This window comes from Staurois parvus, unplaced genomic scaffold (assembly GCF_062004578.1).
Source record: "Staurois parvus isolate SC_StPar_1 unplaced genomic scaffold, SC_StPar_1.0 ptg000207l, whole genome shotgun sequence".
Classification (NCBI taxonomy): Eukaryota; Metazoa; Chordata; class Amphibia; order Anura; family Ranidae; genus Staurois; species Staurois parvus.
This window is the reverse complement of record NW_028318003.1, coordinates 3,122,512-3,150,000: the sequence shown is the minus strand read 5'-3', so window position 1 is coordinate 3,150,000 and position 27,489 is coordinate 3,122,512. Positions and strand designations below refer to the sequence as shown.

At 40.9% G+C, this 27,489-nt stretch overlaps 1 protein-coding gene across 1 annotated transcript in view; it reads left to right on the top strand.

Annotated features, from left to right (window-relative positions):
* The window catches only part of OAF (out at first homolog), a 70,431-nt gene that overhangs the window by 39,607 nt on the left and 3,335 nt on the right, over positions 1 to 27,489 (top strand). The window contains exons 3-4 of the mRNA XM_089678558.1: positions 10,911 to 11,045; positions 20,679 to 20,859. Of these exons, the coding sequence (XP_089534684.1) occupies positions 10,911 to 11,045; positions 20,679 to 20,859 (316 nt within the window). The remainder of the gene's footprint in view (positions 1 to 10,910; positions 11,046 to 20,678; positions 20,860 to 27,489) is intronic.

The window sequence follows — 27,489 nt, the reverse complement described above, 5'->3', positions numbered from 1 at the left end:
AGTCAGCACATGCTGAAGTGCACAGTGCGCAGAAGTCACCAACTGTCTGCAGAGTCAATAGCTAAAGACCTCCAAACTTCGTGTGGCCTTCAGATTAGCACAACAAAAGTGAGTAGATATTTCCATATCCAAGCAGCTGCATCCAAGCCTTTCATCACCAAGTGCAATGCAAAGCGTCGGATGCAGTGGTGTAAAGCATGCTGGACTCTAGAGCAGTGGACACTTGTTCTCTGGAGTGACGAATCATGCTTTTCTTCTTGGCAATCTGATGGATGTGTTTTGGTTTGGTGGTTGCCAGGAGAACGGTACTTGCCTAACTGCATTGTGCTAATTGTAAAGTTTGGTGAAGGGGAGATTATGGTGTGGGGTTGTTTTTTAGGGGTTTGGCTTGGCCCCTTAGTTCCAGTTAAGGGAACTCCATAAGGCGTCAGCGTACCAAGACATTTTGGAAAAATTCATGCTCCCAACTTTGTGGGAACAGTTTGGTGATGGCCCTTTCCTGTTCCAACATGACTGAGCACCAGTGCACAAAGCAAGGTCCATAAAGATGTGGATGAGCGAGTTTGGGGTGGAGACTGGCCTGCACAGATCCTGACCTCAACCCAATAGAACACCTTTGAGATGAATTAGAGCGGAGACTGCAAGCCAGGCCTTCTTGTCCGATATCTGTGCCTGACCTCACAAATGCGCTTCTGGAAGAATGGTCAAACATTCCCATAGACACACTCCTAAACCTTGTGGACAGCCTTCCCAGAAGAGTTGAAGCTGTTATAGCTGCAAAGGGTGGGCCAACTCAATATTGAACCCTACGGACTAAGACTGTGATGCCATTAAAGTTCATGTGCTTGTAAAGGTATACCTTTGGCAACATTGTGTGTGTGTGTGTGTGTGTGTGTGTGTGTGTGTGTGTGTGTGTATGCATGTGGGACAACACAGTGGCTAAATGGTTAGCGCTTCCGCCTGGCAGCACTAGGGTCGTTGATTCAAATCCCAGCCACGGCACCACCTCCCTGGAGTTTGCATGTTCTCCCTGTGCCTGCGTAGGTTTCCTCCGGGTACTCCAGTTTCCTCCCACACTCCAAAGACATGCTGGTAGGTTAATTGGATCCTGTCTAAATTGTCCCTAGTATGTGTGAATGTGAGTTACGGACCTTAGATTGTAACCCCTTGAGGGTTAGGGACTAACATGAATGTACAATATATATGTGTAAAGCGCTGAGTAAATTGACGGCACTATATAAGTACCTGAAATAAATGTGTGTGTGTGTGTGTGTGTGTGTGTGTGTATATATATGTATGTGTATGTATCTCTATCTATCTCCATAGTTCAGTCTCTATATATATATTTGTACAGCGGCACAATTTTTAGATTTCTTTTCAGGTATTTACCAAAACATATTCAAGCTATAGTTATATAATGGATATGGGCTGAATGTGCACACTCTCAGGTTTAATTTGAGGGTATGTACATCCAAATTGGAGGAAGGGTTTAGGAATTACAACCTTTAAGAGTTGTCATTCCCCTCTTTAAGTGTGCATGCAAGTGAAACAGGCAATTGTAAGGCTTCAAAAATGAAACAAATCCATCAGAGAGATAACCGCAACATTAGGAGTAGCCAAATCAACAGTTTGGTACATTCTGAGGAAAGAACGCACTGGTGAGCTCAGCAACATAAAAAGGCATGGACGCCCACGGAAGACAACAGTGGTGGATGATCGCAGGATCCCCTTTATGGTAAAGAAAAACCCATTCACAACATCCAGACAAGTGAAGGACACTCTCCAGGAGGTGGGCGTATCATTGTCATAGTCTACAATCAAGAGAAGACTTCATGAGAGCAAATACAGGGGGTTCACCACAAGGTGCAAACCATTCATTGAATAGAAAAGCCAGATTAGACTTTGCCAAAAAACATCAAAAAAAAAAAAAAGCTAGACCAGTTCTGGAAAAACATTCTTTGGACGGATGAAACCAAGATTAATCTGTACCAGAATAACTGGAAGAAAAAAAAGTGTAGATAAGGCTTGGAACAGCTCATGATCCAAAGCACACAATGTCATCTGTAAAACATGGTGGAGGCAGTGTGATCGCATGGGCATGCATGGCTTTCAGTGGCACTGGGTCATTGGTGTTTATTGATGATGTGACAGAAGACAGAAGCAGCCGGATGAATTCTGCAATGTTTAGAGATATACTGTCAGTCCAGATTCCGCCAAATGCAGCAAAGTTGATTGGATGCGCTTCACAGTACTGATGGAAAATGATCCCAAACACACTGCAAAAGCAACCTAGGAGCTTGTGAAGGAAAAGAAGTGAAATATTCTGCACTGGCCGAGTCAATCACCTGATCTCAACCCAATTGAGCATGCATTTCACTTGCTGAAGGCAAAACTAAAGGCAGAAAGACCCACAAACAAAGAACAAAGGAAGACAGCTGCTGTTAGAGCCTGGCAAAGCATCAGAAAGGAGGAAGCCCAGTCTTTGATAATGTCCATGGGTTCCAGACTTCAGGCAGCCATTGCCAGTAAAGGATTCTCAACAAAATCTTAAAAATGAACATTTTATTTACGATTTTCATTTGTCCAATTACATTTTGAACCCCTGAAAATGGGGTTTAATGTATTCTGGTGGCATACAGAGCGAAAAGTATGAACATTGTGCCTGGGTCCAAATATGTGTGTGTGTTAGTGACATGCATGCATATATATATATATATATATATATATATATATATATATATATATATATATATATAATCTCTTCCAATGACTCAACATGCTTCAGCAAATACCTTGAGATGTCTGCTTTCCATAAAAAGATTGTTTTGGGGGGTGTTTCTGCTGTCCTGGCATTTTAGGGCCTCCAAAAATGTGTTGGCCGTGTAAATTCCGGTATCTATACCATAGTTTTGTATACTTTCACAAAAAAACAATTAATATATACTTATTGGGATTTTCTTTTTCACCAAAGACATGTAACCAAACACATTTTGGCCGAAATGTATAAAGGAATTTGACTTTACTGGATATGTTCTATATCAGAAAGTAGAAAATATTTTTTTTAAATGTTTTGTCATTTTGTTTTTTGTTTTTTTGCTTATATAATAAATAAAAAACCCAGTGGTGATCAAATACTACCAAAAGAAAACTCTATTTGTGTGAAAAAAAATATATTAATTAAATTTGGATACAACATTGCTGGACCGAGCAATTGCCAGTTAAAGTAGCACAGTACTGAATAGCAAAAATGGTTTGATTATGAAGCTGTAGAAGCTGTGGAAACGTAGAGGTCAAGTGGTTAAACGGTTTTGAAAACATATTTAAACTTTACAAAACACAACCAGAAAAAAACAAAACAATTAGTTTCCCTTTTCAAGAAAGTCTGCTGTAATTGAAGGAAGAATATGACTGACTAAACCCTCCTATAAGCCCAGGGCAGTTCTTGACAGCATATAAGTAACGTATTAACAGGTACCACTAGTCCAGCAACATTCTAATAACAATGTGAAGCTTCATGTTGGGCCTGAATTCTTTTCTTCAGAATAACTACAAATTGAATACACTGTGTGGGAGGTCGGTAAGCATGGAACATTTCCCTTGTATTGTGTGAATGCTGCCAGTGATGAGGAAAATCTACAATCATTGATTTTATAGCCTCCCTCATCACAGGAATTTTATTTAATATTTCACAGGAACACATCTTTTAGGTTTATGTGTAACTTACAAAGTTAAAATTACTTGTTACTCGCCATGCCTCTTATGAAGTACGTCGGACTGTCTACTTTGCAAAAAGGGGTCATTTGGGGGATATCTGTACTGTTCTGACATTTTCTGGCCTCAGGAAATTAGATTGGCTATCAGTACATCAGGATTGATCAATTTTCAGATCTATACCATAGTTTGTGAACTCTATAACTTCCCTACAGACTAAATAATAAATACGGATTTGGGTTATTTTCACTGAAGATATGTAGCAGAATACATATTGGCCTAAATTTTATGAAGAACAATTACTTATTTGCAAACATTTATAACAGAAACAAAGAAGAACATGTTTGTTTGTTTATTTTCGGTCTTTTTCTGTTAATTTAGCAAAAAATAAAAACCCCTGTGGTGATTAACCACTTGCCTACCAGGCCAATTTTCAGCTTTCAGCGCTGCCGCACTTTGACAATTGCGCGGACATGCAACATTGTACCCATATGAAATTTTGATAATTTTTTTCTCATAAATAGAGCTTTCTTTTGGTGGTATTTAATCGCCACTGGGCGCTTTACTTTTTGCGCTATAAATAAAAAATTGCCAAAAATTTAAAAAAAAAAAAAAAAGTTTCTTTGTTTCTATTATAAAATTTTTCAAACAGGTAATTTTTCTCCTTCGCTGATGTGCGTTGATGAGGCGGCACTGATGGGCACTGATAGGCGGCACTGATGGGCACTGATAGGCGGCACTGATGGGCACTGATAGGCAGCACTAAAGGGCACTGATAGGCAGTACTAATGAGGTGGCACGGATAAGCGGCACTGATAGCACTAATGAGGTGGCACGGATAGGCGGCACTAATATGCAGCATTGATAGGTGACACTGATGATGGGTACTGATAGACGGCACTGACTGGCATCACTGCTGGGCACTGACTGGCGGCACTGACTGGCACAACCGCTGGGCACTGACTGGTGGCACTGACTGGCAGCACTGCTGGGCTGCACTGGTGGGTGGCACTGGTGGGCAGCACTGGTGGGTGGGCACAGGTGGGTGGCACTGCTGGGCACAGGTGGGTGGGCACAGGTGGGTGGCACTGCTGGGCACAGGTAGGTGGCACTTCTGGGCACAGGTGTGTGAAATTGCAGAGTGTCACAGGTGGGTGCACTGCTGGGCACAGGTGGGTGATGTGCTGGGCACAGGTGGGCGGAGCTAGTGGGCGCACTGCAGGGCACAGGTGGGCGGAACTTGCGGGTGGCACTGCTGGGCACCGATCATCAGTGCCGATCCCGCTCTGACAACTGCCGGTTCTCGGCAGTACTTTCCTCACGATCTGACAGCGTGAGGAAAGTGCAGCCGAGAACCGGCACTTGCATTTCCCTCTGATCAGCGTGTCATTGGACACCGCTGATCAGGTGGTAAAAGGCTGCTGTGATTGGCCTTTTACCACATCACGTGATCAGCTGTGTCCGCAGGAGAGCGCGTTCTGGGGGGACATCATATGACGTCCACTCAGAACTGGCCGGCCGCAGTGCAGCCGTCATTCGGCTATCTGCGGTCGGCAGCAAGTTAAATACCACCAAAAGAAAGCTCTAGTTGTGTGAACAAAATTATAAAAATGTTGTTTGGTTACAGTGTTTCATGAGCGGTCAATTGTCATTCAAAGTGTGAGAGCGCTGAAACCTGAAAATTGGCCTGGGTAGGGAGGCGGTAAAAGTGCTGGTTGATCACTGAGTGGGGTGACGTGGTTCATTTGGATACACTGGATCATCTTAGTTATTGAAGACACATGATTGTTTTTAAGGACGTTTTATAATGTCCTTTGACACTTGGACTCATTTAATCACTTCGCAATGGCTTTTCACTTTTTCCTTTTTTCATTATTACAGTTTGAAGTTTATAATATATATGTATAAACTGCTGAATACCTTTTCTCATCAGCAGTTAGAGCAGTCTTGTGACTTCTCAGTGTTCAGCAGAGCACTGGTTAAAGCTTGTAGGAGGAGTTTTCTTTCTGCTCTAGGAGGATGCAGACCTCCCCCCTGACCTCTGTCTGGACAGTGCTGATTGGCCCTGTGCTGCACTTTCCCAAGAAAAAAAAAAAACCTCTTCACATGCTAAGTTTGGTGTGTGTTGCTAGAGTGTCTCCACACGATATGTCTTATCAGACAGACAAGAGGGGGACTCTGGAAGAAGAGGAGAATCAGAGAAGTCAGGATCAAACAGCCTTTTAGGGCCAGTTCACACTACATGCGTTTTCAGTTGCTTTTTTTTCTGCATCCAAAACACACAGAAAGTAGGTTATATGTTGTCAATGTCATAGTTCACATCAGTGCTTGCAGTTCCAGTGTGTTTTCAATTGCAGATAAAAAAAAGTAGAACAAGCTGCATTTTGTTTTTACACAGAACTGTACTGGAACGCAATAAAATGCACTGGAATGCACATGTCCCTGATTAAAATGAAGAAAAAGGGAGGAGAAAAAATTAACTGGAATGCATAAAAAATGCACCAAAAACACACATGCAAAAACGCATCTGGACTGCGTTTCTATAGTGTGAACCGGCCCTTACACTATGCAGAGAATTAACCCCTTACGTTCCACAGTGAGTATATCCAGAATGCTTTACTGCATATGCAGACTGATTTTACTGTTGTAGGTTCAGTAACACTTTAATGTTGGGATCCACCTGTAGCAAACTTGCTCATCAGAGTTGGAAGCAGAGCTCCCCTTTTCCTTTGCTTTTAGTGGAAATTCCTCAGCCCTCATTCCCTACCCCCCTCCAGTCCTGAGAGGCAAACGTTATCTCCTGACAGATGGGGTGGGTCAGCCCAGGTTAAGCATCCCTAGTTGGTGCAGCAGTTTGCCAAAGTGTAACTTTTTCCCCCATCATAATCAAGATAAGATAGCTTCTCTCCCGGACTTGAAAGAGAATTCAACATTCCTCAGGTCAACTGTATGTTTCATATCATGGGGTATGAAGCTGTAGTTTAATTCAGAGTTTCCCACTGACCACTCCCAAAACGTGTAGTCAGAGCCCCCCTCCCTTTGAGAGGGACTTTTAAGAAGAGACAAGTTAGAGTTTTACACAGATCTCACAGCTAACATCGAAGGAGGAGATAAAGAATCGTCCTGCTCTGCAACTTGGATCTGCAAACCCAGGCTAAGGGCAAGTAACTTAACCCTGAAATTTCCTTCCTAATTATCTCTTTGCTGTGTCTTTAAATACATATATATATATATATATATATATATATATATATATATATATATATATATATATATATATATATATATATTTTTTTTTTTTTTGTGACATCTTTGTAAATATTTTATTGCACCTGTTTGACTCTTTTAGTAATAAATCTTTCTTTCTAAAAGTGTTAAACTGTTTTTAAGCGCTTACCTGCAATTCATGAATTCCTGCCTTTTGAAGAGACGCTACTGTGTTTGTTTACTCCCTGCCCAATTGGCCTGTAGTTGACCATATTGGACAGGTGACTTTTCAATCAATATAGCGTATTTCTGACAGAGTCCGTCTTCTCTGTACATTTCAAGACGGTGGTGGCAGTAGAAGGGTTAGTTGCGTAATTAACCCGACCCAGTAACAAGCGCATTCAGGCTGCAGGCACCGATTGTAGCCCATTAGCTGTGCAGGGTGCAGCTGGGTGGGGCCTTGTTACGCGCGTCACACCGTGGTTTTAGATCGGCCGGTCCTTCGGTCAAGAGTTTGGTGGGAAGGTCTGGGGTCTGATGCCGTGGGCATGACGTATTACTGTTAGTCGCGGTCGTGCGTTTGTCGCATGTTGGTGGCGGCGACCGTGGATCCGTGACACCACCCAAGAGCCTGGACCAGCAACTGGGTCATCCCCATGCCCCATTGAGAGGCTAAGCTGGACGCTCCCGCCCCCTCCACAGGTTGGCGCTCTAGTGAGTGTTGGAAGAGGGGAGAGTCGGTGACTGACAATCACCAGCTCTCTGCTTACTGAAGACTGAGAACTGAACAATCAGTGGTCTTTGATCGCTCAGTTTGCCATCTTAGAGGCGCAGGGGGGACTGATGCTGCATCTACCTAGGTGAGTATAATTGTTATTTTTAAATCCCACACTTCTCTTTTCAATATTTGACAGTATCTATTATTTTAAAGTGCAGGTAAACCCTAGAAATATTTTTCTCTCCTTTTTCTTCTGTTAAATATACCATTGAAATGTTTGCTATATTTGTTTGATAGACAAAAAAAAACCCTTGATACTGTCTGGAATCATGTGAGCTGATGACTTTCTGTGTTATCAGTTAGAATTGTTTACAGCTGTCTTTGTGAATTACAGAAGAACTCCATTTGAGAGTAGGAGGGAGGTGTTCTGTAGTCCTGCTCTAGGGTAACACTGCTCCTTCTTCATAGATCAGTATAGTTACAGGGTTACTGGCAGGGTTTCTAGTTGAAAATCAAGGGAAAGTCTGGAAGAAGAAAACCAATGTAGCAACCACATCTAAGGACTGGTACGATGCAACGTGTTCTTGGGTTTAGATCAGCTTGAAGCATGGAGACTTTTCAAGTCGGGTTTTTTTTCTCCTCCTTTTTAAGGACTATTTCTGACCAGAAAACGTGGGTGGATTATTATACATGAAGGACGTTGGATTTCATTGTTAAAGCTTATGATGTGGCGGGAACCTTTCCTAGGAGTTTTATTCCAATGACTCACTTTGAACTTTGCCTGAAAAGCTGATGTGGTTTCTTTTCTCCGATCTCTTCTCTTCTGTGTACTCAGTGGTGTTTTTCTTCCCCTGTATTTCCCTGTGACCCATACTTTGTATAACTCTTCATCTGCTCTGTTTTTCCAGATCTGTAATTTTCATTTGGTTATTTTTCCTGGACAGTAGACTTTCCGTTCCCCTCTCTGTTCATTTTATCTAGCGGTATGTTCCCTGGTAAACTCATTAGGAGAATGGGTTTGGTGTCTAGCCCTGCATTGCTCCCTTGTGGATTTGAAAAAATAAAATAAATATTTTATATCTTAAAAACTATATATAGAACGTAGAAAATATTTTTTCTTTTTCAACATTTTTGATCTTTTTTTCATTTAAAAAGAAAAAAAAACCGTGCTGATTAAATAGCACCAAAAGAAAATTTTATATTTGTGTGAAAAAAAATCATATAAATATAATTTGCGTACAGTGTTGTACGATTGCGCAATTGCCAGTTTAAAGTAGCACAGTGCTGAATAGTAAAAAAAATGCCCTAGTCATGAAGGGGGTAACATCTTCGAAAGCTCAAGTGGATATTCTTATATTATTCTCACCTAGGTAGGAATTGGGGAAGTGGGAGCAGGTACCTGTCAAAAAGAAAAAAAAAAAAGTGCTGTGACGGGAGTGACTTTTGGGGGTGGGGGGACCTCTGTGTCAGCTCATGTTCCCCCCCATTATGTTTAACACACCCTTTGCCTGTTTAGGGGTACAGGGTGTGAATGTTCCAGTATTCTGTATTGGTGTGGGGATTTGTTCATTGTTCTCTGCCAAGTGGTTGTCCATTGTTCACTGGTACATGCTACCTCCCATTGTTCTATTGTGTCTTGCTGGCCAGCTTGCTTCCCACTGATGGGGCGGGCTGATGTGTTTCCTGGTTGTGTTTCCCCGCCTTGTGTATTTAAGTTGTTGTTTGTATAAAATAAAGTGACTTAACTTCCTGTTTTAAGAAGAGCTGGGTGCTGTCTCTATGTTCCTGCATGATCAGAGCGGGTGGTGTGTTCCGAGGATGGTGTTCGGACAGGGAAGTGGAGCATAACGGAAAAACTCAGTACGGTCTGGGTTCCGGTTCCGTTACAAGTGCATACTCCCAGAAAAAAATAAAAACTTTCAAATATGATGAGGAGGCAACTGGTGGTACTTTTACCTTTTAAGTGAAGGTCTGCTTTAATATCTGGCATGCCATAGTGCTCACTTTTAAATTTTATTGCAACACGGAGTTAGAAGTGTGTGTCATTATGACATAGTTTAAGTATTACTCATTATGACACCAAACCCCCCCAGTCTAGTGGCAAAAAAAAAAAAAGAGAGAGCAGAACGCCTTTTTATTGCACAAACAAAAGTACATGTAAGTTAACTGGAATAAATGCATTTAGCACCTTCTTCCTTCTTTTTCTTCTTTTTTTCTTCTCAAGCAAGAACTAAACTTTTTAAGGGCAAGGGTTAAATAGGACCTTTTTTAATTTTTGTGTGCCTAAAGGGTCACTTCTACTTTCATGTGAAAAAAAGGTTGCAAATAACAAAAAAATAGCGTGTACAATTGCTGCACAAGCCATATTGTAATTTAATGTAATTGAAAATAATATTCCCTCTTCAAACTGCAGCTCTGTAATTTTATGTAAAATTCAATGCAATATGGCAACCAAGAGGCGTTCAATACACCAATGGTGTACCGAACACCCCCCAGAAGTGTCATTTCTTGCTTGTGATTGGCTCACTGTTTTTCTAAGAAATCTGCACTAAGTATACAAGTCAGATTTAGGCATCCTCTGCAACAAAAAAAATATTTTTTGTCGAGATACTCCTAAAGGGTTTATTTACTTCTAAAGGGATGCAGTCAATGCAACTTTACTTGTGCAAGCGCTATAAGTGGGTCAGTTGATTGATAATGCAAAAGTCACTCCCACTCAGATTCACTCTGCACACAACAAACAGCTATTTCTCCAGAGCAGACACTGGTAGGAATCTACAACAATGTATGTTAAAATTCCTGCAGTATACATTGATTATCCGGAGCTGATTTTTTTTTTTTTTTTTTCCCCCCAACAAAAGTAAGGCCCCGTGCACACTGGCCATTTTCCCAGCTCTTCACAACACTGTTTTCTTGGCAGGAGACAAGTTTTTTGTTTTTTGCAAGTGCGTTTTGTGCGTCAAGCTCTTGGGCTTTCACTTTCATTGGCCAGGATATTAAAGGAGAAGTGTTGCCTTTTAGTTGTACTTTTAAGGGGTTGATTTCGCAAATTAAAATATATTATTCATTTTGCAAGGGAAATCTCCACCTGGGCTCTTGTATTCATCTATTGGATAAGTTGACATTTGTTGTGTTGTCTAGAAAATATCATCTTCTATAAAATATTGCATATTGATTACCTACAAGAACCATAAACCTGTTTTTGTAATGTGGTGCTGGATTGTGAAGTATTTGTTATTGGATGAATTCTCAGTTCTTTTGCGTCCTCTTTCAGGATGTGAAGATTTTCCGGATCTTGATCTTGGGAGAGCTGGAGAGAGGACAGAGCCAGTTTCAGGGTCTGTGTTTCATCACTCAACTACAAAGCAATGAAATTATCCCCAGTGAATCTATGGCCAAGCTGAGACAGGTGAGAACATGAATTCACTAAAGCACCAATAGTTTTCTTGATTGACGAGTACCGTTACTTGTGCTCAAGTACTCACTGATACCGATTACTGATACCTTTTTGAGGTTCGATTTGAGCCCATACAAAATGAATGGGCTCAAATCACACTGCAAATTGCACCACACCCGCATGGAAACGGCATATTATTCGAACAGGAATTGCACCACATTCCTGTTCAAATCACATGTGAATCTGTGCAGTGTGATTTCAGCTCATTCATTTTGTATGGGCTCAAATCGCACCGCAAAGTAACGATTTCAGGTATCCAGGCAGTTTTACAAGTACTCGTACAAATGCTTAGTATCGGCACCAATATTCGTATCTGTGCAGACATAGTACTCACAGTAGCTTAAAGAAGCTGATGATCACTGAATATAATAGAAAATCCCAAATTTAGGGACACTAAACTCTATTCTGGTATGCCATCTTAAAGTGTATGTAAACCGTCTCCATATAAAACAACCCATTTAATTCGAAAGATAAAACATCTATGTATAGATATTTAAAAAAATTAACCCTTTTTTTTTTTTTTTTTTCTTCTTCCACTTTTTCATGAGTGATCTCATGCCCTCTGTTCTAAGGAGCTCAGGGAGCTGGGGGAGGAGAAACGGCAATACACTGAACTTCTCAGTGAACAGCTGTTCCGGGGGCGGGGGGAAATTGTCCGTCCCCCCCCCCCCCCCCCCCCCCCGCACAGCTATAAAACTGACCATGGTGTGTGTGTCTAGTACTGTCCGTTTTTAATAGGAAAGCAGAGGGACTGGCAGGAACACCAGTGATTTCACACAAAGTAAGCATTACAAAGAGAACAGAATGCTTTTTCATATATAAGTACAGCAGGCATGTATTGGGAATATGGATATTTGGGTTTCCTGTCCTGTCCAAATTGCATGATGTTTCCCCACTGCTCCTGTGTGAACCCAGGTTTGTCATAGCCTGAGTTCACACAGGAGCGGAGCGGGAAACCTCCCTGCACCAATTCCATACTGTTACAGAAGGAAAAGCTTGGGATTTGAAATCCCAGAAGCTTTCTCTCCTCTCAGTGCAGGATTGGTGCTGACCAATTAAAAGCTGTCTGGCCCGTACTGTCATCCCTGCAAGGAGAAGAGAGAAAGCCGCAGGGATTTCAAGTCCTCAGACTTCTCAAGCAGCTTTCTCTCCTCTGCTTGCAGGGATGACAGTGAGGCTAGACAATTTCTGATTGGTCAGCAATACCACGGTGCTGACCAATCAAAAGCTGTCTAGCCTGTACTGTCATCCCTCTACTGAGAGGAGCGAAAGCTGCAGGGATTTCAAATCCCCCGCTTTTCCTTCTGTGACAGTATGGGATCGGTGCAGAGAGGATTCCCGCTCTGCTCCTGTGTGAACTTGGGTTGTGACAAGCCTGGGTTCACACAGGAGCAGTGGGGATACCCAAAAAGACTGAGTGCTGTAATAAAATCAAAAGGTGCTTCAACAAAGTATTAGTTTATGCAACCACATTATTTTAGTTATGTATTTTTACTTCCCTCCACCTAAAAGATTTCAGTTTGTTGTTCAACTGAGTTGTACAGTTTTATAGGTCACATTAAAGGTGGAAAAAGTTCTGAAATGATTTATTTTTGTCTCATTTTTTTTCCATCGCAGAAACCTGACATTTTAACAGGTTTTTTTTATATCCACCATAGTTCTGGTCCACCAGAGGAAAGTCTCTTTAAAAAAAGAAAAAAGGAAATGATTCTGGATTCCTTAGATGCTTTATTTTGCGCTTTGCTTTTCATAAGGAAATAGATAATCCCATGTCTGCATACCTAGGAACAAAAGTTGACCTCGAGGCAAACTGTTACATACAGTTTAATCATGTACACTTGCGCTGATTTTCCTGTGAAGTGCCGTTCTGTGGTTGTTCAAAGTGGCCCAACATTTTTATCAACTTGATATGAATAAAATATTGGATGCTGAACAATACTGCGCCCTCAACTTTTACAGTTGGTTATAGTGACCTTGTATATTGAGTTTAAGGCTATCAGAGATCAAAGCTATAGAATTATAACAATATTGGTTATAAAAGATGTATTTAACAATACATCAAACCAATTAATACAATCCATATACTAATCAATGTCTAAGCTGATTAGTTCATGGTGGTTTTTTTTTTTTTTTTTTTAGAATTGGATAGAGTGGAAAAATTATGAAATCCTGGGGAAATCAACCCTTTTGTTTCCCCATTACTACTGAAACAAAAAGTGATGAAAAGTCCAAAACATTACATTTGTTGTTAGAACAGTAATAATGGGAAAATCTAGCAGTGGGAAAACTTGTTACTGTGATAACTGTCTGGGAAGGATTTCCTTTCACAGGAGAGATTTCCTCTCACTTCCTGTTCTGTTCCCTAGTCAGAAATTAAAGGGATATCTCACCAATCAAACAGTGACTACAAACAAACCTGTCAGGTTTAACCTATTGCTACTATATCTAAAATGAAAAAAGTGTAGACTTTTTTTTTTTTTTAGATAAACCTTTAATGAACGGTCAACAGCCAATGAACATCTAAATTAGATTAAAAGTTAATTTTAGTTTACAAACAAGAATGATCAACAATTCAAGCATCTATACAGCAGTACTTGTATGAACGTACATATACAGGTGTGTGCCATATAGTGCATTCATAAAGTATTCAGACCCCTTTCACATTTTTCAGTGTTCTTATGTTGCAGTCTGACACTGCAGTTGTTTAAATTTCTTCTCTTTTTTTTTTTTCCCTCACTAACCTCTTCCCGCCCACCCTGCAATGTACTGCGCACAGGTACGTCGTTCTGGCTGTGCTAACACAGGGGGCGCTGTGCGCTCGAGTGGGCACACAGCGCTCCTCACATGCGACTGCTATGTCCGGCAGACACAGCGCTATGCGATCACATGATCATAATGTAAGCAAAGCTGTTTTGAATCAATCTAATTAATAGCAGCTCTGCTTCTCTTCCTAGTGAGCTGTGATTGACCCACAGCTGACACATGATACGTTGGGCCAATTACAGCACCCTGTACCATGTGACCAGCTCCAGCCAATCACAGATCACTATCTTGAGCTGTCAAAAACATAACTAGCTCATTCATGAATGAGTTCGGTTTATGACGGCCAGCATTTGCATTGCATGAGAAATGATCTTTATTTCTCCTGAAAAGCAGTGTTAAAAAAAAAAAAAAAAAATCCCTGATCACCCCCCCCCCCCCCCCCTCCAGAGTAGTACAATGTTACTATGGTAACATTAATACTTTTATCGGAATAGTACAAAAAAAGAAAAAAAAAGAAAACATTGAGAATTTAAAAAAAAAAATTTGAAGGGTGTTTTTGGTTTTTGTTTTTATTTTTTTTATTTTTTTTTTTTAACGACTTGCCGACCGTTTACCCGCATTTTGCGAGCGAGCAGCGGCTTGGGGCAAAGTGAGTGTAATAATCTTATGTCACTTCCTATTTTGGGGTGTGAACGCACCTGTGCCCCCGCTGCCCCCTGGTTGGATGGTCCAGGTGAGAAGAGAGAACACTGCACTGAGTAAAAGCATTACATTTTACATGCACACGTTTTATTCGCACATATAACTCTTTGATCACCCCTGTTAACCCTTTCATCACCCTGTCACTCAGCCAGTGCCATTAGTACAGTGTCAGTATATAGAATGTTTCACTGATCACTGTATTACTGCCACTAGTGACATCAGATAGCGTCGGGGTCAGTTAGCGCCCCTCCCAGCCAGGTTCAGCTAGCAATAGATTGCCCGCACACGATCGCACTCATGCTAAGTCGCTGATCACAGCCATTACTAGTATAGTGTTTGTACGGATTAATATATTGATCATGAACAGAACTATACTAGTGCCTGCTTTGTACAGTGTCCCCAAAAACGCAGCGTTAGCAGGATCGGCCCCATTCGCTGCCAGCACTAGCGGTAAGCCCCTCCACTGTTTTTCACGGAAGATTTGTACCAGTTGATTGTGGGCCACGGCAATGTATACGCACCACAATACACCCAAATTCAGCATTTGCCAGACAATTTGCATGCAAACGTATCACAGTTTCTGAGTTTAAAACTTTTTTTTTGGGCCTAAACCTCAACATGGACATTATAAAAAAATTGTGGTTATATCAGTCCACAGACCCGATTCATCATATGCCCGTGTTCTCTGCTGTTCCATATATTCCCCACATGGATCAGCAATGTACTAGTACGTCGCTGGACTTTGAGTGCTTATACCGGGATGATGCTTGCAGGTACAGGCATCATCCTGGTATTGTTTTTTTTCAGCTGGCGGTCGACTTTCATGTAAAAGTAATCCTAGTGGAAAATTAGCTGCTGAATGTTTTTTAAATGCAGCGGGAAGGAACGTTCCTACCCTTCTTTACTTCTGCCACCTTCCACAGTTTTCTTGGGCTCTCCCGTCCCACAGGGGAATCCAAGAAAGCAGCCAGCAGTTCCGTTGGCTGACCATAGAGCTGATCAGAGACCAGAATGGCTCCAAACATCTCTATGGTCTAAGAGACTGGAAGCTACAAGCATTTCATCATTTCCGTTTCGCCGGACTTTAAAAGCACCATTTTTAAACTGGGAAAGCATCTGATCACACCAATCTTTGTGAGATCAGATGATGTAAGGGCAGAGGAAATATCTAGAGTCTAATAGACAGATTTCTGAAAAAAGAATACCTGTCAATGCCTATTGCAATCAAAGGGGATATTTACATTCCCTCTGATAGCAATAAAAGTGCTAAAAAAAAATGAAAGGGACAGTGTAAAATTTTTTTAAAAAAAGCACCCTCGCCCCCCCCCCCTGCGTGCACAAGCCTTAACACCGTGCCGGTATGTAAACAGTGATTGCACCATGCATGTGCGGTGTCAACACGAACGTCTCAGGGCAGTAATTAAAGCACTAGACCTCCTGTGTAAATATAAATTGGTGAACTGTAAAGGCTTTTAAAGTATCGCCTATTGATATTAAAAATGTATGTACCTTTCGCTATTGCACAGGCATGCGTAATTTTAAAGCATGTCATGTTTGGTATCTATTTACTAGGCATAACATCATCTTTTATATTTTATTCCAACAATCAAATGACTTATAGCGGGACTGCAGCGAACATTCTGTCACTGGGGGGGAACTGATTTGGTGTCACTAACATCCCAGTGACACCAATACAGTGATCAGTGCTAAAAAAGCACTGACACTGTACTAATGACAATGGGCAGGAAGGGGTTAACATGAGGGGCGATCAAAGGATTAACTGTGTGCAGGGAGTGTTTTACTAGGGGGTGGTGTCTGTGTGCTTCACTGTAGGCTTGTTAGTAAACAAAACTGTTCTCCTCCCCGTCGGAGATCCTCGGTAATCACCAGGCGCCGACAAGTAATCACCGGCTGGGACCCGATGATTGACGGCTGCGGCCGCAACTGGATATACAAAATCATATATGTATACGTGTGCTGCCGTGTAGCAGTATTTCTGCTATAGGGTGGTCAGGAAGCGATTAAAGGAGCTGCAGGAATACCTGTCAAGTACTGGCTGTGTGGTACATGTGACAACAATCTCCCATATTCGTCATATGTCTGGGCTATGAGGTATAGTGGCAAGACAGAAGCCTTTTCTTACGAAGAAAAACATACAAGCCCGGCTAAATTTTGAAAAAACATCTGAAGTCTCCCAAAAGCATGTTGGAAAATGTGTTATGGTCTGATGAAACCAAAGTTGAACATTTAGGCCATAAAAAAAAATATGTTTGGCACAAAAACACTGCACATCACCAAAAGAACACCATACCCACAGTGAAGCATGGTGGTGGCAGCATCATGCTTTGGGGTTGTTTTTCTTCAGCTGGAACTGGGGCCTTAGTCAAGGTAGAGGGAATTATGAACAGTTCCAAATACCAGTCAATATTGGTACAAAACCTTCAGGCTTCTGCTAGAAAGCTGAACATGAAGAGGAATGTCATCTCCCAGCATGACAACGACCCAAAGCATACATCCAAATCAACAAAGGAATGGCTTCACCTGAAGAAGATGAAAGTTTTGCAATGGCCCAGCCAGAGCCCAGACCTGAATCCGATTGAAAATCTGTGGGGTGATCTGAAGAGGGCTGTGCACAGGAGATGCCCTCCCAATCTGACAAATTTGGAGCGTTTTTGCAAGGAAGAGTGGGCAAATATTACAAAGTCAAGATGTGCCATGCTGATAGACTCATACCCAAAAAGACTAAGTGCTGGAATCAAATCAAAAGGTGCTTCAACAAAGTATTAGTTTAAGGGTGTGCACACTTATGCAACCATATTATTTTAGTTTTTTTATTTTTACTTCCCTCCACCTAAAAGATTTCAGTTTGTTGTTCAACTGATTTGTACAGTTTATAGGTTACATTAAAGGTGGAAAAATTATTTATCTTTATCTAATTTTTTTTTTTTTACATCACAGAAACCTGACATTTTAACGGGTGTGTAGACATTTTATATCCACTGTGCATCGGTAACTTTCTTCATGATAGCAATTCTTCAAGTATCACCTGGATGACACCAGGACTATTCTGCGCAAGCCATTCATTTATATTCTGCAAAGGTGAAACGGTTAATGCAGAGCTGTCTGAGAACTGCGGTGCTTCATGTGAATACACAAGAGTCCTCCAATATTGGAACATTCTTAAGCTGAAAAAAGAATCACAGGCATTTCCTGTGTTGGCGAGAAGAGAAATACTTACTGTACTATTGTTCTTCAGAAGTATAGAGTGTTAAAGTAGTAAATTTCAAGCTTTAAGACAAGAAAAGTTAAATGAATAGATGATTGCTAGGACATTCACAGGTATAGGGGTCTATTTGTCAATTTGTTCATCCAAGATTCACCCACAATTCACACATTTTGGAGCTAGCTCTTATATTTAACATTGAATGTTTTCTAACAATAGAGTTGTCTGAAAGGCTAAAAAAATTGTGATCATTTTTGTTTTGCTACACATTATTATTTTATTCATTTTTGATGAAAATTTGTTCTATGAAACATTTAGTTTATCAGGTTTTGCATTCAATTTTCAATATGTAGTTTAAAAGGCTAATGATTTATTGTGGCTTTTGTCAGTGAAAGGGCTGGTTCACACTAGCCTGCATGGAAAAATGCCACATTGGTGCAAGCTTTGGCAGGAAGCGATGCAATACACTTTTTATTGCATTGTACTTTTTACTTTTACTTTTTTTTTTTTTTTTTTACTTTATTTGAAGGGTCACATTTTTTTCACTACACTTCCTTGCCCAACACACCAGCATTGTGGAGTGAAAGGAGCACATTGAAAACAATTGTTGTTTATGTGCCCTGGAGCATGGAAAGTGTGAACTGGCCCTAGAATGCTGAATGTCCAAATGCAAGCAAATGTAGAACAAATTATGTCCTTAAAAGACAATAGATGTGTGCGGTAAATAGCAATTAGAACACAATGGGGCGTGTATTCTCCTAAAAGTCTGAAGAAATAACTTCTTGTCATCCACAGCAACCAATAAAACTATATGGAGATTGTAGGTACCTAGGCATCAAAACTATTCTGCAAATCACTTAAAAGCTAAAAACCTGGGCTAAACAAATATTTATAATGGTAGTAAACTCTCAATTGTGATTTTTACCTACATGCAAGCTTATAATAAAGCTTACTTGTCAGTAAAATAAATATCTATATCAAATATATATATTCTAGGGAGCAGCAGCCAGTGATGTCACCGGAGCATGCACTCCAGTGACATCAAGTAAATAAATATCTATATCAGTAAAATAAATCTCTATATTAAAAAAAAAATTTATATATATATATATATATATATATATATATATATATATATATATATATATATATATATATATATATATATATATTCTAGGGAGCAGCAGCTGGTGATGTCATCAGAGCTTGCACTCTGGTGACATCAAATAAAATCAATATCTATATCAGTAAAATAAATATCTATATCAAATATATATATTCTAAGGAGCAGCAGCCGGTGATGTCACCGGAGCATGCGCTCTGAAGAAACAGCATATCCGTGCTGTTCCTTCAGAGCTCTGTGCTACGGCCCTGAATCCCATGTGGCTTGGCCATTCTAGTGGCCACAGACCGCAAACCCAGAAGGATGGCTGGGGGAAGATGGAAGCCTCTGCAGCGGTGACAGCTGAAGGGCTTCATTCTCCGGTAAGTGTTTCAAAATGTGCTAGTATGCCATACATACTAGCACATTATGCCTTTACTTTGCAGGAGTTTTGGGTTTTTTTTTTTCTTTTTGTTTAGTTTAAAGTGTAACAAAGGCAATTCTCTGTTGGAATTTTTTTTTTCTGTCATCTGTATCCCATTGGAGAGATTTCCCTTCACTTCCTGTCCCATAGCCACAGCAGGAAATGAGAGGAAATCCCCCCGCACCCCCCCCAGTGATGGAATCTCTGGTTGTCACCAGAACTAGTGTCCCAATTGTAAGATTTCCCCTCTGTTCCTGTTCTGGTAACAATCCAAAATTTGGGATTTACTTTCACTTTCAGTGGTAAAGGTATACTCGAACCGCCATAGGTGGCCTCACATGTCGATCACCAGGTCCCGGCCAGTGATTCCCCACCCGCAACCGGCGATCGCAGTATATCACCAACGGGGGAGAAACCTGTATGTCAGCTTCTTCTGCACATTGTTTTGTATAGCTCTGCATAACATAGTAAAGCACATATGGCACACAATAATACACACACAGCACACTGGTAACCCTATGATCTCCCCAGATGTTAATCCCTTCCTGCCCAGTGTCATTAGTACAGTGTCAGTGCTTTTTATTAGTACTGATAACTGTATTAGTGTCTCTGGGGATGTCAATGACAGTTCCCCCCCCCCCCCACCAGTGTCAGAATGGCCACTGCAGTCCCACTATAAATTACTGATAACTAGTACAAAAAAAAAATTCAGGTATCTATACCACCATTTGTAGATGCTATAATGTTCATGTAAACCAATTAATTTATATGTATTGGGATTTTTTTTTTTTAGCAAAGACATGTAGCAGAATACATTTTGGACTAAATTTATGATTAAATTTGATTTTTAACATTTTTTTTACTGGACATGTTTAATAGCAAAAAGCGCTGTATTTGGCTTGGTATCCACCTCTTGTAGTTCATTGTGCAGCTGAGCTCAGACTGGGAGAAGGAGGGTCACGGCTTGAAGTCGATCAGTTGTGCCGCAGTGCTTATGTGCCCTCAAGGAATATGCTGATTGGAGGATTGAGCAAAGTGAATGAACAATGATCTTGTCAGTATGCTGCTTCTCATTTTACTGTCCAGGCTGGGAAGGGGTGGAGGGACAAGACCTGTAAGTGTTACATGACTACAGCAGAGAAAGGTCAGGTGTCCGGTCATGTAAATCACAGACATGGATGGGACAAAAGTACACATCCATTAACCGGTTAAACATCTCCCATGTATGTACTGTGTCATCTGTGTATTTAGCCCTTTGGCTGGAGTTCAGCTTTAAAAGACATCAGTTATCATATTTCTGTCCCGGCTGGTTGACTTTTTTTGGTTAGGTGTTGCAGATGGCTTATTATAACTGAAATGTTTGTTTTACAGAAAAATCCTCACACGGTCCGCCAGGCAGAGGAGATGAGAGGTACTGAGATTTTACAGATGGAGGTAGCGGTAAATTTTACAAAAGGCATCCAGCTCAGCTCCCACCTTCACAACATCTGCTCTGAAGCCAGGGAGGCCATCTACACGCGGCAAGAAGATGTGAGAGCATGGCTAAAGAAAGGTAGGTCACAATTTGGCAGTTGATGTATAAAACTGATCCTCTCCTTTTCACCAGTCTGGCATGTCCCAAGGATTTGATCAAATAAAAGGTCACCCTTGTAATTGAAGTAAAAGTGCAAAGCCAGTAATCCTGTTAAATTGCACAATGACTGTGGTGCATACGCAGTACAGTATCTTCCAGATGCCAGAAATAATGCTGGATACTGATATAATGTGAGCGTGCACACGAGTTACATCCTCCGTGCACAATGGGCAAGGCAAAAATACAGCAAACCTGGAAGAAGTAGAGAGAGACATGGAAATGGCAGGGATGGAGTAGATGCAGGGAGCTCAGACCTCACAGCACCAGAACAGAGCACACACACAGGTAAGTGTGTCATCATGTGCATGGATGCTGTGCATACTTGCACATTATGACAAATGGTGGACATTCCTATTGTGCTTTACTGTCCTTTTAAGTCATTGGCAAGCTGGAGATTAAATTGATTGTAAAGCTTCTGGGTTTTTGTTTTGTTTTTGTTTTTATGACAAACTAAATGTTTTCATTTTTAAATGGCAAACATGTAATATTCACCTGCTCTCAATAATGGTTCTGCACAGAGCAGCCCTGATCCTCCTTTTCTGGGTCCCCCACCGGCTTTCCAGCCCCCCTGCTGAGTGCCCCCAGATCAAGTTGGTTGCTCTGGGGGCACTTGTGCATGCTTGCTTCTGAAGCACCCCTGTGTGTTTAGGAGACGCACAGATTGCAGCTCAGCTCTGCCCTGCTCCCTCACTGACTGCAATTGACAGCAGCAGAAGCCAGTAGCTCCCATTGCTGTGTCTCAGCCAATGAGGAGGCAGAGCCCTGGGAGATCCTCTGCTATCATGCACATTGCTGGATCGGGATCAGACTCAGGTGAGTATAAGGAAGGGGGGGCTGCACACTGATGGTTTTTTACCTTCATGCATAAAATACATGAAGGTAAAAACCCTTCAGGCTTTAGAACCACTTTAACTTTCTCAGGCACAGTTTTTTATGCTGAAAAACCACAAATGTTTTATCTGTGTGTTCTAGTTTTTACACTGGGCTGTTTCTGGTCCATGATGATATAGTTATGAAAGCCACTTTCAGGTTGGAGATTTGCTTACAAACCAATGTCTCCAGCCTGCAGATGGCACTGTGGCTCTCTGTAAACTCGCTGCACACACAGAAGAATGATGCTGGTAATAAACAAACAAATAAAAAAAAACAACAAAACAGTTCGATTCCAAATGTGCTGTGTAAAATAACGTGCATATTCTCATATCATGCAGGATATTTATTTTAAAAAATGTACCAAATAAGTTGTATTTCATGGTGAAGAAAAAAAAAAAAATATATGTGTATATGTATGTGTGTGTGTGTGTGTGTGTATATATATATATATATATATATATATATATATATATATATATATATATATATATATATATATATATATATATATATATATATACAGTTGTGACCAAAATTATTCAACCCCCAATGCTGTAAAGGGGTTTAGGGACTATAGTGTACATTTGGAATTGTATTCAGAATCAAATCCTACAAGGACGTTGTAACTACCCAAATGCAACTAAAATGACATCAATTGTTTATGTAATACAGTAGTAAATGGTTCTTATGTGGTTTCTTCATTGCCACAATTATTCAACCCCTTAAAGACTACCACTCTGAAGAACAGAGGTTCATACAGGTGCTTTCCATCAGGTATTGAAAACACCTGTGGATGTCACCGAGCAGCAATCAAGCATAATAAGCACCAATTAGGCAGCTTTAAAATGACTGTGATACTCAGCTCCTTCTAGACATTTACTGGTGTGGTTACAAACATGGTGAAGGCAAGAGAATGGTCCAGGAAGACAAGAGAAGAGGTGATTTCTCTTCACAGGAAGGGCAATGGCTATAAGAAGATTGCAAAGATGTTAAACATACCAAGAGACACCTTAGGAAGCATCATTCGCAAATTCAAGGCAAAGGGCACTGTTGAAACGCTACCTGGTCGTGGCAGAAAGAAGATGCTGACTTCGACTGCTGTGCGCTACCTGAAGCGTAGAGTGGAGAGAAGTCCCCGTGTGACTGCTGAGGAACTGAGAAAAGATTTGTCAGATGTGGGTACAGAAGTTTCAGCCCAGACAATAAGACGCACACTGCGTAATGAAGGCCTCCGTGCCAGAACTCCCAGGCGTACCCCCTTGCTGTCTCCAAAGAATAAGAAGAGTCGACTGCAGTATGCCAAAAGCCATGTGGACAAACCACAAAAGTTGTGGGATAGTGTTCTGTGGACTGATGAAACAAAATTAGAACTGTTTGGGCCCATGGATCAACGCTATGTTTGGAGGAGGAAGAACAAGGCCTATGATGAAAAGAACACCTTGCCTACTGTGAAGCATGGTGGAGGGTCAATCATGCTTTGGGGCTGTTTTGCTTCTGCAGGTACAGGGAAGCTTCAGCGTGTGCAAGGTACCATGAATTCTCTTCAGTACCAGGAGATATTGGATGGAAACGTGATGCAGTCCGTCACACACCTGAGGCTTGGGAGACGTTGGACCTTTCAACAGGACAATGATCCCAAGCATACCTCCAAGTCCACTAGAGCATGGTTGCAGAGGAAAGGCTGGAACATTTTGGAGTGGCCATCGCAGTCACCAGACTTAAATCCGATTGAGAACCTCTGGTGGGACTTAAAGAAAGCAGTTGCAGTGCGCAAGCCTAAGAATGTGACTGAACTGGAGGCCTTTGCCCATGAAGAATGGGCGAAGATACCCGTAGATCGCTGCAAGACACTTGTGTCAAGCTATGCTTCACGTTTAAAAGCTGTTATAACTGTAAAAGGATGCTGTACTAAGTACTAAGATTGAATGTCACTTGGGGGTTGAATAAAACTGATAATGCTGTGAGCACAGAAAAGACATTTGTGGTTATTTCATTATAACTGTTATGTTATATTTGTCTGACCTACAAGTGCCTCTTTAATGTAAATGTAAGCAAGATGACTGAATGATCAAAAGCAATGTCAAACTGGCCAAAACACTCAATTTCAGTGGGGGTTGAATAATTTTGGTCACAACTGTATATATATATATATATATATATATATATATATATATGGCATTTAAGTCAAGCCGGGACTTTTGAGTTTATAAATTTCAAGCAGTGGAAACTGCATTTATTTTTCGACATACTCCCCTGCTAAATTTACACACTTATTCCAGTGTTTAATGCATGGAAAGCTTCAGCATAGAAAGATTTGAACCATCCTGTGACAGCCTGCTTCACTTTGTCATCATTGTGTTCACCGATCCGACAGAAAGATTTTTCTCTTGTGCAATTTCACGACAGGTTATGTGTCGATTATTCAGGATCAGGCATTCCATGCGCTGAATTTTCACAGGAATGACTGCTGTGGGCTGGGAACCACCTCAGTAAGGATCGTCACTGATGGATGTACGGCCATCTTTGAAACGTTTACACCATTCAGATGTTTTACTGCAGCTAAGTGTCTCATCACTGTACTGTGCTTGAAGTCTTCTGTAGACATCTGTGGGTTCTACGCCTTCGTTTTACAAGAAACTTCATCACCACATGCTGTTCCATGCACGCACTGTTGCGCTGCCTATCAGTAATAGGACACACTTGCCACTTACTGCTGTGTGTAGTACTGCTACGTTGGCATCCCTTTTTATACCTGTAAAATTTAAAGTCCCAGTTTGACTTGAACACTCCTTGTGTATATATTAGGGATGCACCAAAATTTCAGCCAACGAAACATATTGGCCAAAAATAGCTGCCGAGAGGAAAAATTTAGCTGATACAGGAGACTGTGTGTACTGCAGATGTGAGGGGGGACGGCTGAGAGAGGCAGGAGAGGAGCAGTGTATACAGTGACTGGCTGTCACTATGTCAGTGCCAATTTTTAAATGTAGTTACAGGCTTTTTTTTTTTCTTCACTATAGAATTAGATGTCACTTCCCCCCTGCTAAAAGAAACAAAGTTTCCTTTTAGTTTCTTTCCCGAGCTAAAAGAAACAAAGTTTCGGGGGGGAAAATGACAGCTAATTCTCCTGTCCCCTCCTTGCACACACTGCCTCCCACCCCCCCTACAGAGAGGACCTGTCATTTATATGCTATCGCATAGGGGACTATTGATCCTCTGTGTTAGCAATAAAATCATCAGTTAAAAAAAATATATATATATGTTGGAGACTCCCCACCCCCACATACACAGATATTTCGGTTCTCTTTTCGGCCACATGCATTCTGAATTTTCTGTATCCGTTTCGGCACCAGAATTTTCATTTCGGTGCACCACTTGTGTGTGTGTGTGTGTGTGTGTGTGTGTGTGTGTGTGTGTGTATATATATATATATATATGTATGTATATGTATATATATATATATATATATATATATATATATATATATATATATATATATATATATATATATATATATATATATATATATATATATATATATATATATATATATGAGAGAAATGCATAGGGAAGAGCTTTTTTTTTTTCCAAGCATGAGTGCAGAGCAGATGATTCCTTCTCAATCTCCGCAGCCTGTCCTGTGTTTACATCAGCGCTGCCAGCCAAAGACTGTAGTGAGCGGTGAGCCATGGGTGCTTATTTGCACTGTTTGTTTTATGGACTGACACATGGATGGACTTATTATTGGTTCACAGCGAATAATAATAGATATTTTTGGATTGAACTTTCTTTATAAGATCACATATCTTTATTGACACCATTTTTAATTTGACTACACTTTAGATATTTTGGTATGTGCACAAGAGCAGCGGCTCTCCCAGGTCTTTCTCTGCTCATTAGCTGAGACACAGCAGCGGGAGCCATTGTCAATCACAGCCAATGAGGAGGGAGCAGGAGGCAGGACTGAGCCGCACTCTGTGAGTCCCATAGACACACAGGGATGGCTCGTGAGCAAGCATGCATAAGTGCACCTAGAGCAAGCGGCTTGCCCTGGGGGCACTTGGTAGGGGGGAGCAGCCAGAAGCATCGGCTGGGTCCCAAGAAGAGAAGAATTGGGGTTGTTCTGTTCAAAACCATTGCACAGTGCAGGTATGTAGGATGTGTTTATTAGAAAAAAAAATCAAATCTTTGGGACCACCTTAAGGGCATGGTGGATGGATCCAAATATAGGGCAATTTGAATGGTTTTCCTGCTAGCCTGCAAGAGACCTAAGACTTGGGTGGAGGTTTCCTTTTCAGCTGGACAGTATGCCAAAACACTGGAGAGTTCAAAGCTCACCACCCGTTACAATATGATTGTGCAAACTCATTTAGATCTACAAACAAGTATGTAGAGCAAGGACCTGCCTGATTGGACAGTTTAGGTAGGTTCTCATTTTATTAAAATCCACAAAGATTGTACAGCCATATTGTAACGTGTATGGTGACCTTAACTCTTTAGGTTGTAAAAAACACAACTGCCAGCTTTTTTGTTTAGCCTTTGTGTCACAATAAATATTCCAAGTGCTAAGCGTGTTTAAAACAAATGGTTAAAATGCTAAATAAACAAAAACAAAATGTCAGGTTACAAGACTATAAAATGAAGGAAAGTTTTAGGGGATAAAATATTGCCCCTGTAATTGTGGGCTGGTACTGTTTGTATTAGATCATGATTTTTTTTTTTCAGGTTTTTACTTTTAAGCGTGGGTGTGTGTTGTGGTGTTTAAGGGATAAGTTCACCTTTTGGAACACATTGCATGTTCCACGCATTTTTAGGGTGAAACATGTAACGTGCTCCCACTGCTGCAGCCGCAGCCGCCTGCTGTCCTCTCTGCCTGTGACAGCAGTACAGGGAGAAGTTAGCTGTCACGTTTTGAAAACGGGGTGACTCTACCCACGCAGCCACATCATTCATTCACAGAGTTGTATGAATGAACTACAAGTCCCAACAACCTTTGCAGCTGTCAGCTTGTAGTTCTCAATGAATTAGCATAGGGCTGTTGAGCTCTGTGGTAGCTCATTGATTCTTCCTGTCACAGTATATCTGCCTGCCTGTACGAGGTACGAGCACAGATACACTGACAGGTTTGCAGGAGTCCTGCATAGCACCAGCGATCTACCTACCGATTGCTGCTGAAATGCTTTCCAGGCTCCTAACAAATTAATAAATAAAATAATGAACATTTTTGTTACCAGCAAAAAAAATTGGCCATTTTATTATTTTTTTGTCTAAAAAGTGAACTTATCCTTTAAACTTTTGACTGGAACACCAACTTTTATTTATCAATTTTATCTGATTAGTAAAAAAAGATTTGGTCACCTTTTTAAAGCGGCCTCCTCTCTTGTACATGTGTGCAGAGTAGGGTATCTGGGGATTTGCTCTAAGGCTAATGCAGGCCAAACATGGGTTGAATTCCAAACAAATTTTCTTTATAAAATCAGAAATTTTGTGCGTTTTGAAATGTAATGATGCCACCATTTGATTTCGAAATTCAACCAGCCAAGCCCTCAATTTCACCTCATGTTGCTACAGAAAAGAATTTTTGTGGCCAAGAATTTTTTCTTTTCTTCCCAGGTCACAGCTCATGCTTGTGTGTGTGTGTTTTTTTTTTTGTTTTTTTGTTTTTTTTGTTTCTAT